Source organism: Carcharhinus amblyrhynchos, chromosome 2, assembly GCF_965287045.1.
Source record: "Carcharhinus amblyrhynchos chromosome 2, sCarAmb.v2.hapA, whole genome shotgun sequence".
NCBI classification, from domain to species: Eukaryota; Metazoa; Chordata; class Chondrichthyes; order Carcharhiniformes; family Carcharhinidae; genus Carcharhinus; species Carcharhinus amblyrhynchos.
Genome location: NC_137325.1, coordinates 91352712 through 91366195, shown reverse-complemented (window position 1 = coordinate 91366195; position 13484 = coordinate 91352712). Strand labels below are relative to the sequence as shown.

Sequence of the window (13484 nt, the reverse complement as noted above, 5' to 3'; positions counted from 1 at the left end):
GCCCATATCCCTCTATGCCCATCTTACCCATGTAACTGTCTAAACGCTTATGAAAAGACAAATTTGTACCCGCCTCTACTATTACCTCTGGCAGATGATCCAGACACTCACCACCCTCTGTATGAAAAAATTGTTCTTATGGATCCTTTTGTATCTCTCTCCTCTCACCTTAAATGTGTGCCCTCTAGTTTTAGACTCCCCTGATCTATGCCCCCCATTATTTTATAGACCTGTATATGATCACTCCTCAGCCTTTTATGCTCCAGAGAAAAAAGGTCCCAGTCTATCCAGCCTCTCCTTATAACTCAAGCCATCAAGTCCCAATAGCATGCTACAATATAATATACACAGTATTCCAAGTGTGGCCTTACCAATGTCTTGTACAACTTCAACAAGATGTCCAATTTCCTGCATTCAGTGTTCTGACCGATGAAACCAAGCATGCTGAATGCCTTCTTCACCATTCTGTCCACCTATGACTCCACTTTCAAGGAACTATGAACATGTGCCCCTAGATCTCTTTGTTCTGTAATTCTCCCCAGCGCCCTACCGTTAACTGAATAAGTCCTGCCCTGGTTCAATCTACCAAAATGCATCACCTCGCATTTATCTAAATTGAACTCCATCTGCCATTCGTCAGCCCACTGGCCTAATTGATCAAGATCCTGCTGCAATCGAGATAACATTATTCACTGTCCACTATGCCACCAATCTTAGTGTCATCTGCAAATTTGCTAACCATGCCTCCTATATTCTCATCCAAATCATTAATATAAATGACAAATAACAGTGGACCCAGCACTGATCCCTGAGGCACACCGCTGGTCACAGGCCTCCAGTTTGAAAAACAACCCTCTACAACCACCCTCTGGCTTCTGTCAAGAAGTCAATTTTGTATCCATTTGGTTACCTTACCCTGGATCCCGTGAGATTTAACTTTATGCAACAACCTACCATACGGTACCTTGTCAAAGACCTAGCTAAAGTCCATGTAAGGCAACATCAACTGCCCTCATCTACCTTCTTGGTTACCCCTTCAAAAAACTCAATCAGATTTGTGAGACATGATTTTCCAATCACAATGCCATGCTGACTGTCCTTAATCAGTCCTTGCCTCTCTAATGACTTGTGTGATAATGACTCCAAAAATAAATGGGCATCTGGACAGCTAGGAAAAGCCTTTGGGGAATCGAATCTCAGAGCTTGCTGTTGCCAAGTTCAGATGTAGGAATTTTCAAGCCCCCAAAAAGAATCTCATCCTCTCACAGAGCATGTTCTCTCATCTGTAATCCAAGGAATGTAATCATGGAGCCCGTTGCCTATCATCTCAGAGATACAGCACATTTATATATATATATGTATATGGGGAGGAATGTACCGTGACACTGAGAGGGGTCATTATGGTAGCCAGGATTGCATTGGTCAATCGATGCCTCGACTGTAACTTAGCACTTTAACCCACTGGTCAGTGATAGAAAGAGGATCTTTGGGGCTGATGCTCACTCATGTCTTCCCTTCAATGTTCATGCAGAGAGGAGAGGAAGATGGAGGGTGCATTTCATGTTGCCAACATGCTGGTACTCTTATCTCAGACTGAATGTGGATGGAGCCCTCCATCGTATGTTGCAATCTGTGGAATGCGACTGACAATCCTAATAGTCCACAATCTTCCCTGCCCCCACTCCGATGGCATGATCAAATTCACAGCCAGGAAGGATGTGAGCCTGATTAACATATCTTATAATAAATTGTAATATCATTATAGGGCTTAACGCTGCTGCTACCTCTCTCAACATATCATCACACCGGTGTGAATCGCTACTGGTTTTCAAAAATGAAAACCAATCATGATAACCACCCCACGTATGTACACGTAAGTGGTGAGGGACATGGCTGGGCAGTGCCCTAATTCCCTAAGGGTTGGGGTTGTCTCAGTGCTTGCATGGTGCACAGAGGGTGCCCTGTGGTGCTGGGGAAGGAGTCACCCCAATGTTTGTGGGAGGAGGGCCAGGGCCTCCATATCTGTGGCAGGTGGGGGGGGAGGAGTTTATTCTCAGGGCATTCTTTAAAGATTACTCCCCGATCAAGACTGGCTTCATCAGGCTCAATCGCACCAGAGAGAAGGTGCAAACCATGACCCCAGATTCTCTGCGCACTGAGTGCCAGAAAATCTGGTCTGGAAACTCAGCAGTGCATATGGAGAGATACACACCATCTCGTAGTCTGAACCTGACACTCAGACAAATTTTGGGGCAATTTCATCCACTTTTGGACCTCCGCCGTCATCCCCAGGTAAAGAAGGTCACTGCGAGTGTCACCTGCACTCAGAAGATGACCCATCGAGGTGATACTAAACCTGAGGGCTGCTGTCTTCCTTCTCTTGGGGACCACCTCTTTGTGTGGAGCAGTCCTGGGTTGCAGACATTGAAAGGTCTGTGTGTGCCGGTGCAGTTTAAATATAGTGTCTGAAGCAAGGATCTGCTGAGGTCATGGTCAGGCAGGCAATTCACAGGCCACCTGCCAACTGAACGGCTGATGTAATCAGGCAAAAAGCAGATCATTGGACAGGAAAATGCATTTCGTGTTCAGGGATGAAAATCCAGCTCCATATTATCACATCTATACAGATAACTGATAAACTTCTATGTTTTAAACTTTGGGAAAACAGACCATTGATATAAATGCACTGGCATGACCTTTTCATTGTTCAAAAGATGGAAAATATGACCAATGTTCCCTACAAGTTGTGTGCACAGAAATCCTGACGGTACCATAAAGGGTGCCCCCGCGCCACCCAACCCCCCCCCCCCCCCCCCCCCCCCCCCCGCCACCTTTTATCAGCTCCCTTAAATTTTCAATTTAAATATTCATTGAAAGGAAAAGGCTGCAACAAAAGGTTTTTCGAGCGGCGCTGAACATAGTCACATTTTTTTATTGAAGGAAATAAATTTTCAATGGTACAGCACCATCTTTACTCCCCCTCAAACACCTTTACTATGCGGAAAATCCTGCAGCACCCACAGACCAATTACTGCAGGATATCCTACCAAATTCAGAAGGGCAAGGAAATCCACTCTGCAGTGACGAGGTATCAGTGATTTCCACCATTGTCCTTTCTTCCATATCGTTAACACAAAGAAGGCGTAGATGGTGCCTGCTTATCCCAGATACAGAAATCTGCAGCAAAAAGAACAATCACATTGAAAACACTTAGCAGCCATGGAGAATTTGGCGTTGCATTCTATTTTGAGGAGGTATAAGGAGACACTCCATAATTTTGAGTTGACAGAGATGTGTGCAAATTAATTTGTTCCTTTCAGACTTCATGCTGTCTGCAATTTGTTGTGTGTGTGCAGCTTAGTGACAAGAGCAGGTATTAGATATGGTAGGCACATTGGCAAAGTAATCATGAGAAGGAGGTGAATTAAAATGTTGCATCAACAGCAGCACTCTTAGAGCGGGATATGAGACTTATGGAGATAGGATTGAAGCAGGCCTGGGAGGAAAATCTAAAAGGTTGCCACTATTGGGTTGGGTGGGCCAATATGTTTCTGCTGCTGGATAATCTTGTTGGAAGCAGGTGAGCAGCAAAAGCAGGTACTCACCTCTCAGCAGTAGGTGGCCAATTAACAGGAAATAATTGACCACTTCAGGTGAAATTGGGGGATGCTGCCAGCGCTTTGTTGGCAGTGGATGGGCTCCACAATGTGGATGAAGCCTGACATATGGAGGTGGCTGCCTGGCAGTAGACAGCGGTTGGGGTTGTGCCAGCTAGGGCTCCCTTATATATTCCATGCTCTATTCTGGAGACACTTCTGCCACAAGACCACAGCTGTGGCAATGGGTAATCCTGTGAAGAAGTTTCCCCTCCATGATGATGGCCTGGCAGCTGTAATCGCAAGTAATTTTTTTTTTTAAATTTCATGTATCTTTGGAATTTGGCACATCCTTTGTGTTCTCCTGTCTGCACAGCAATGCCTATCTCACTTGATGGGGTGGCCAGTAGGACATTGTTGCAGGCCCTCACATTGGACCAGATGGATGCTTATTCCACCAACTTATTTGACTACCATTCTCACAGGCCTCTTAATTGACCGTCCTCAGCAAGTCTTCAAAGGTGGTATTATTCCAGCTATAATGTGGGGAGAAAGAAGAAATAAAATCAAGGGAGAAATCCATGGGAAAGTGTAATAAGTTCTCGGAGGCAGAAGTCCCTTCACTTCATCAAAATCCTTTTATTTACAAGTCTGACAAAGCATACAGAGTGCTTTCTGTAAACAGTCTACAGTAGGAGTTCCAGAGGAACTGACACTCCTGGTCAAGTACAAAGCAAGAGGCTCCCTGATTGGCGCATCAATTTGGCCCTTAATCAGGGAGTTAATATTCTAACAGGCCAGCCTCAATTGCCTGATGAAAGTTGTTTCAGAAACTGTACACCATTGTGGAATGTCAGGACATTATCAGCATTGACTAGAGAGAAATGCGGCATCTGCCACTCTTATCACTTATGTATCCGCCTGAAGTGATGTTGAATCTGCAGCTATACAATGAGAAGGAAAATGAAAAACACATGAAGGCCCTGAAGTCTAGGATTCTCTTTGGATTGTGGAGTCATAGGATAGAATGCATTCATGGGATATGGATGTCGCTGTCTAGACAAAGAGTCATCCAGACTTTCAACGTTAGTTCTGTTCTCTCTCCACAGATGATGTTAAACCTCCTGAGGTTTTCCGGCTTTTCTGTTCTGGTTTCAGAATGTTAGCATGTACATACAGCAAGCAATTAGGAAGGCAAATAACATGCTGACCTCTATTACAAAGTAATTGACATACAAGAATAAATAAGTGTTGCTGCGATTGTTTTGGTGAGACCACATCAAGAGTAGAATGTGCAGTTTTGGTCTCCACATTTAAGAAAGGATATACTTGCACAGTAGGTGATGCAGAGAAGGTTCACTAAACTGTTCCTTGGATAAGAGGGTTGTCCTATGATGAGAACCTGAGTAAATTGGGCTTATGTTCTCTACAGCTTAGGAGAATGTGAGATAATCTCATTGAAACCTACAAAATTCTGAAGGAGTTTGATAGGATGGACTCTGAGAGATTATTTCTGCTGGTTGGGGAATCTAAAACACAGAGAAACAGCCTCAGGATAAGGGACTGGCTTCTTAGGAGTGAAATGAAGAGATATTTCTTCACACAAATAGTTATGAACTTTTGGAATCCTCTACCACAGAGCAATGTGGATGCTTCATTGTTAAATACATTTAAGCTGTGATAGGCAGATTTGTTGGTTTCTCAGGGAATTAAGGAACAGGAGAAACAGGCAGGAAAATTGGAATTAAAGCCTAGGATCGGCCACAATGTTATGGAATGGATCGGACTCAATGGGCCACATGACCATTCCTGCTCCTCTTTCTTGTGCTCTATTCCATCCAGAACAAAGATCCTGCAATTTACTCATTTTTTTTTCATTGTTGTTCTTCGTTGTATATTTTCTGTGTCAGTTATGGCTGAAGGACAAATGTCTATACAAAAGATTGAACACTTTTACAATGATATTCTTCTTCCACTGGACATCGATGCAATATCACAAGCACTCATCAGTGCCAGTTTTTATATGGTGTGTGTTGTGGTTAAGGTATTTGTAAGAATGTCCTCTGTTGAATAAGTTCAGGTAGAAGTGATTTTAACTGTATCATGTTTACCCAATGCTATTGAAGCTATTTTCCAGAGGTTACTTGACTGCTAAAGTAAACCAAGAAAATATCAAGACCTCCTAAAAGGGAAAAGAAGCCCCCAACTCCCATCCTATTTTCTGGATTAGGTTCTGCACTGGGGCTATGCAACTGGTATGGATTGAAATTGGACAGTAGCAGAGTGGTCCTCTCTCAACCTGTCACTAACAAAATATTTTCTTTTATTTACAAAGAGAAGAGCGCTGAGGACAGCATCTGAAAAAGTCAGGAATCGATCATCTTTTTCTACAAATGTTATGCACAACACTCCAGGAACACGAGTGAACCGATACATCAGCCGGTTAATAGAAGCTCGACAAACAGAGTCCGAAATGGCAGATTTACATTTTGTTACTCTAACGTACAAACAAACTGAAAGAGAGCAGAAAGTAAGTTATCTTTATAAAAGAACATAAATATATATTTTTCAATGTTCATGTCCAAGCACATCATCTAGATTATCTGGGTGCAGGGGAAATTGGACAGATTTATTTACAGGCAACGATTCTGACCCATGGGGCTGATTGTAAGTGCACTTACAAATGGGTTGGGGGTAGGAGAGGTGTGGTTGTTGTGGCAGGGTAGTTGGGTACAAAAGCTCATGGAAAATTCATACCTGGTACAGTGGGTCTGTCAATGGCACAGTGGTTAGCACTGTTATCTCACAGTGCCAGGGATGCAGATTCAATTCCCAGCTTGGGTCATGGTCTGTGATGAGTTCGTGTGATCTCCGTGTGTCTGCATGGGTGTCCTCCGGGTGCTCTTGTTTCCTCCCACAGTCCGAAGAATGTGCTGGTTAGGCGCATTAGCCATGCTAAATTCCCCCTCAGTGTACCTGAACAGATGGCAGGAGTGTGGCAACTAGGGAATCTTCACTGTAACTTCATTGCAGTTAATGTAAGCCTACTTGTGACACTAATAATAAATAATAATAAACTCGTGATCATCTTACTTCTAATTTTGCATCTAATTAATGTCAGTAGACACATATGACATGATTTCAACTCCAGGATTTAAAGAAACTAAAAACATCCAAGTTGATGGAGTTTGGAGTTGGTATGGAAAACCACAGACCTGCTGGTATGAAGTCAAGATAGGCAAAGGCTGCATCCAACCTCACTGATGCTTGCCCTTGAATGTGATTTTGGTGGTTAGAATGAATTAATCTTTCCTAATGACCGGAGCAAAAATCCTGTAGGTGGCTCAGAGAAGGCCTGGCTGGAGTTTGCCCAGAGGTCGGAATGGTGCCATTCTGCTTGACTCATTTCCAAAAATAATATATTGACCTAAGCAGGCCAGGAAAAGCAGTGAGTACAGTGCCGTATTCACATACACATGTGTATCTCGCCAATCCCCTCACTCTGTCTTCTCAAGCCTACTCCAGCATATCATGCTTCACACCAAATTACCTTGTATGTCCATCCATGAGTCTATATGAACTTGCTCACAAACCATCAATCCGATTGCCACTGACACTCATGCTTACCTTTATGCAATGTCATACCTATCCTCAAAGTCACCACCAATAAATGTTCCCTATCCTTTGGATAGACACATATCATTACTCTCTCTCATAAGCCTTAACATTTTCTTCCTTGCAGAAGAAGAGCATAGGGGAAAAAGTGAGAGACCGAGAACTATCCGATAAGGTTCCTGTGAAATGCCTTGGGATATTTTGCTTTGTTAAAGATGTTATGTAGATCCAAAATATTGTGTAGCAGGGATTCCTCTGAGCTCCAGAAATAATCTGGTTTGCTGCCACCCCAAGTTTCCTCGGCCCCCATTTCTGGATCTGAGGAGAAAGGCTGTCACACAGAGGGTGGTGTATGTGTGGAACGCGCTGCCAGAGGAGGTGGTGGAGGCGAGTACAAACATTTAAGGGACATTTGGACAGGTACATGGATGGGAAGGGTTTGGAGGGACATGAACCAAACGGGGGTGAATGGGACTAGTTCAGACTAGGAAACCTGGTCGGCATGGACTAGTTGGGTTAAAGGTCCTGTTTGCGTGCTGTATGTACCCTGCCTCACAAATTTGACTGAATTCTTTGAGAAGGAACTAAGTGTGTGGACGAAGGTAGAGCAATTGATGTCGTATACATGGATTTTAGTAAGGCGTTGGATAAGGTTCCCCATGGTAGGCTCATGAAGAAGATAAGGAGGTGTGGGATAGAAGGAAATTTGGCCAATTGGATAAATAACTGACTGTATCATAGAACTCAGAGAGTAGTGGTGGAGGGAAAATTTTCAGACTGGAGGCCAGTTACCAGTGGTGTACCACAGGGGTCAGCGCTGGGTCCTCTGCTTTTTGTGGTTTTTATCAATGACTTGGAAGTAGGGGCTGGAGGGTTAGTAAATTTGCCGACGACACCAAGATTGGTGGAGTAGTGGATGAAGTGGAGGGCTCTTGCAAGCTGCAAAGAGACATTGATAGGATGCAGAGCTGGACCGAAAGGTGGCAGATGGAGTTTAACCCTGATAAGTGTGAGGTGATTCATTTTGGTAGGACAAACTTGAATGCAGATTACAGGGTCAATGGCAGGGTTCTAAGGAATGTGGAGGATCAGAGAGATCTTGGGGTTCATATCTACAAATCTCTGAAGGTTGCCACTCAAGTGGATAGAGCCGTGAAGAAGGCTTATAATGTGTTAGCATTTATCAACAGGGGGTTTGAGTTTAAGAGCTGTGGGGTTATGCTGCAACTGTACCAGACGTTGGTGAGACCACATTTGAAATATTGTGTTCATTTCTGGTCACCTCATTATAAGAAGGATGTGGAAGCATTGGAGAGAGTGCAGAGGAGATTTACCAGGATGCTGCCTGGTTTGGAGGGTAGGTCTTATGAGGAAAAGTTGAGGGAGCTGGGGCTTTTCTCTTTGGAGTGGAGGAGGATGAGAGGTGATTTAATAGAGGTTTATAAGATGATGACAGGGATCGATAGGGTGGACGTGCAGAGACTATTTCCTAGGGTGGATGTAGCTGTTACTCGGGGGCATGACTATAACGTTCATGGTGGGAGATATAGGAGGGATGTCTGAGGTAGATTCTATACTCAGAGTGGTTGGGGTGTGGAATAGACTGCCTGCTGTGATAGTGGAGTTGGACACCTTAGGAACTTTCAAGCAGTTATTGGATAGCCACATGGAGCACTCCAGACTTATAGGGAGGGGATAGCTTAATCTTGCGATTGGGCATTGCTCGGCACAACATTGAGGGCTGAAGGGCCTGTACTGTGCTGTACTGTTCTATGTTTCTATGTTTCTATGTTTCTATGATTTTATGACTAACCGTTTTGTGGGATGTCCAGTATTGCACCAGATATGACAAGTTGCTTTGGGGTGGGCAGCTCGCTGGTTCTGTTTAAGTGAGACCACTGTCTTGAAATAAAACTGCGCTGCTTGCTCCCATCACGCCTGGGCACTTTCAAGCTGTTGACTACCGAGGAGTTAAAGTTTTCCTCTTTTTTTATTTGCATACATTTTCATGGTGACATCAAGTGATCCAAAATGAGTACATTGTCTAATTGTTTCTGTCTCTCGAGAACAGTGGGTGAATCAACATTAATGTTACCACATTGCTAATGACATGATGCTGCAGGTGTGGACAAATAAAAATTGTAGAATGAGAATAAACTGCGGAATTGTGCATGGTGGCACGGTTGTTGGCGTTGCTGCCTCACGGTGCCAGGGACTTGGGTTCGATTCCGGCCTGCGGTCGCTGTCTGTGTGGAGTTTGCACGTTCTCCCTGTGTTTGCATGAGTTTCCCCCAGATACTCTGGTTTCCTCCCACATTCCAAAGATGTACGGGTTAGGTGGCTTGGTCATGACAAATTGCTCCTTAGTGTGTGTCGGGGGGTAAATACATGGGGTTATGGGGATAGGGTCTGGGTGGGATTGTTGTCAGTGCAGGTGTGATGGGCTGAATGGTCTCCTCCTGCACTGTAAGGATTGTTTGATTTGGTGTTTCAATTTTTCATGTGTTTTTGACGCATTAGGTTCATGCTAGGTGCTCATTTTATGTATTCAGCTGAATGGATATCTTGGTGATCAGATTGCATGTTATACCTACAAACTTTTAATTCCACCAAAGTTTCGTAGGACTCAGGTGATTGCATGCACATATAATGTAAACTTCTGTCTGCGTGACTTCCTTTTGCTGAAGCATGACAAATATTAAAATGAACCAGTTCTACATATTGTGAAATAGTAGCGATGAGAGAAGTACAAAAAGTATTCTGAATGAAGAGGTGACTAATATGTCAAATCGTCACCTGTAATCACATTCATAGTTATTCATTAGCTTTCAAGATTTGGTAACATTAAACTTGTTCTCATGTGCATTGTCAGCCTTTTGCTTTAAACTTTACTTTAACATTTATTTGTTAGTGTCACAAGTAGGCTTACATTGACACTGCAGTGAAGTTGCTGTGAGAGTCTCCTAGTCGCCACGCTCCGGCGCCTGTTCAGGTGAGAGTCTGCAGAAGGATCTAGATAGGCTGGGCGAATGGGCCAGGAACTGGCAAATGGAATTTAATGTTGGCAAGTGTGAGGTGGTCCACTTTGGTAGGAATAATGGTAGGAAGGATTATTACTTACGTGGCGAAAAACTGCAGCAGGCGACGGTGCAGAGGGACCTCGGGGTCCTTGTGCATGAGTTGCAAAAACCCAGCCTGCAGGTGCAGCAGGTGGTCAGGAAGGCGAATGGGATGCTGGCCTTCATAGCGAGGGGGATTGAATATAAAAGTAGGGAGGTCTTGCTGTAGCTGTTTAGGGCATTGGTGAGGCCGCAGCTGGAGTACTGTGTGCAGTTTTGGTCGCCGTACTTACGCAAGGATATTTTGGCCTTGGAGGGAGTGCAGAGGAGGTTTACTAGGCTGATATCGGAGTTGAGGGGGTTGAGCTATGAGGAGAGGCTGAATAAACTAGGCTTGTACTCGTTAGAGTTTAGAAGAATGAGGGGAGATCTCATTGAGACGTATAAGATGATGAATGGGATGGATAGGATAGAGGTGGAGAGACTCTTCCTGCTCAGAAAGGACAGTAGGACTAGGGGGCACAGCCTCAAGATAAAGGGGGGGTGGTTTAGAACAGAGTTGAGGAGGAACTTCTTCACTCAAAGGGTGGTGAATCTCTGGAATTCTCTGCCCATTGAAGTGGTGGAGGCTGCCTCGCTAAATATTTTTAAGACGCGGGTTGATAGGTTTTTGATAGGCAAGGGGATTAAGGGTTATGGGGAGAGGGCGGGAATGTAGAACTGAGCCACGACAGATCAGCCATGATCTTATTGAATGGCGGGGCAGGCTCGAAGGGCTAGATGGCCTACTCCTGCTCCTATTTCTTATGTTCTTATGTTCTTATGTTCTTAACTGGAGGTGGACCTGCATCCATCCCTCAATTAACAGACAGCATGGTGGCACAGTGGTTAGCACTATTGCTTTTACAGTACCAAGGACCCGGGTTCAATTTGGGTTTTGGGTGACTATATACAGTTTGCATGTTCTCCTCACATCTGCTTGGTTTCCTCCAGGTGCACTGGTTTCTTCCCAAAGTCCAAAGATGTATGGGTTAGATGGATTGGCTATGCTAAATTGCCCCTTAATGTCTAGATGTTTGGATTAGGTACATTTCCATAAACGTACATGGTTACCGGGATAGGCAGGAGGTAGGTCTGGTTAACATGCTTTTTTGGAGAGTTGTTGCAGACCCGATGGGCGAAAAGGCCTCCCCTGCACTGTAGGAATTGTATTGATTCTTTGGGTATGTAGAGGAGAAGGCATTGGAAATAGTGGAGTCTTGGCATACTTGGTTCTCAGAGATGGGGTCTTGCCAGTTGATAGAATTAAATTTCAACCAACCACACAACATTAATTGACTTCATGTTATACTGAAATATGATAGCATACATAATAATAGCACTGTGGGTGTATCAGCACTTCAAGAACAACAACGATTTAAGAAGGCACCTCACCACCACCTTCTCAAAGGCAATTAGGGGTGAGCACTAAATACTGGCCTAGCCAGTGGCACACACATCCCACAAACATGAATAAAAAACAATGAAAAATGCAAGCATCCTTATCTTCTTGATCACACAGTGTCTTCATACATCCAGAAGGAGGTGGTCCAGGTTGTCCAGTGACTTCTCAGAGGAGCTCATTCCCTCTGAAGATCATACACTGGTGCACATTGCAATTTGTTGAGTGAATTTACGCAGGTAGTTGGGATTTCAGCTCTTCTCTCACAATTCACAGGCGAGCCAGAGCAGATGGCAGCACCCATGTTGGAGGGTACTGTTCTCTCCAAGTTCTACTCAGACCTATCAATCACCAGGATATTGTAGTGCGAGTTGCTGGCAGACATTCTAACTGGGCAGGCTTGCAGAGAAATTGGAGAAGTCTGCCTCATGCATGAGTGACATGATAACATAGACTTTGTGATGATGTTTTTCCATGGAAAGAGTGACTAATTGTCTGAAAAATCAAAGGCGGCAATCACGTGGATCACATGTAAATTTTTTCCATTGACTTGTATATCACCTTAACTCAATGAATGATACTCAAGCCTTGGTCTTCCATTGCCCCAATAATCTGCAGCAAAGTGTTCTCCAATACATTGCTAGAAGGAAACTGTGGCCAGGCTCAATAGGCATAATGGTGAAACTGGTGAACTGAAGTGGGGGCATGATTCAAAGCACTTCCATGCTTCCTTTGTTTCCCCAGTCCTCTTCTCCCTATTCTTCCGCTCACCCCCAGTGGTACACCATGTGCTCCTGAACAGTTGCGGGTAAGGCAGTGTTTAGTCAGGCCCACTCATGTTCCAAAGCCCAGAGGACTTTTTTCCAAAAGCATCTCAGCAGATAGAGCTGGGATCCGAGCAGTTTGCCTCTGTCTCTACTGAAGTCACAAGGGTTACATTATGGGGAAGTGTTAGGAAAAGCAAGTATAATGATTTGTAGTTGCAAGAAAATAGATGTATGGCTCTTTTAGACATTGTTAGCATTAAAATATAGATTTTTTAAAAATTTCAACCACATTATTCTGTTGAACCTATTTCCCATCTTTCGAAATCTTGATTGTTGGCTAGCAAGCGACTTTTACTGTTGTGGATGTGGGACCAAAGGTAATACTTCCAAGTTTGCAGGTGACACAAAACCAGGTGAGAATGTTGAGAGGATGATGAAAATAGGTTATAGGCTCTTTGGAAGGCTTAATGAATGGTTAAAAGTATACCAGATGAATTATAACATGGATTAATGTGAGGTTATCCAACTTGTTAGATAGAACAGAGGTGCAGAGTATTCCTCAAATGACGAGATGATGTGCAATGTTGATGTCAAAAGGACAGGATGTCCTTGTTCATAAGTGACTGAAAGCTAATATGCAGGTGCGGCAAGCAATAAGGAAGGTAAATGGTATGTTAGTCTTTATCACAAGAGGATTTGAGTGCAAGAAAAGATTGTACAAGGCCTTGGTTAGACCACAGCTGGAGTATTGTTTACCTTCTTAGTCTCCTTAATTAAGGAAAAATATATTTGCCAGAGGGGAAGTGCAGCAGAGGTTCACCAGATTGATCTCTATTATAGTGGGATTGTCCTATGAGAAGAAATTGAGGAGATAGGCATTTATTTTCTGGGGTCTATGAGAATGAGAGATAACCTCTTTGAAACATATAAAATTCTTCAAAAGCTATACAGGATAGATGCAGAATGGATGTTTCCTCTGACTGGAAACATCTAGAACCAAGGAATA

General features: G+C 43.8%; 1 protein-coding gene across 2 annotated transcripts in view; it reads left to right on the top strand.

The window, feature by feature from the left end:
• Positions 1-13484, top strand: part of LOC145356485 (adenylate cyclase type 1-like) — a 242107-nt gene that overhangs the window by 166233 nt on the left and 62390 nt on the right. For both annotated transcript variants that reach the window (XM_080209223.1, XM_080209218.1), the window contains one exon: positions 5932-6126. In XM_080209223.1, coding sequence (XP_080065349.1) covers positions 5932-6126 — 195 coding nt within the window. The remainder of the gene's footprint in view (positions 1-5931; positions 6127-13484) is intronic.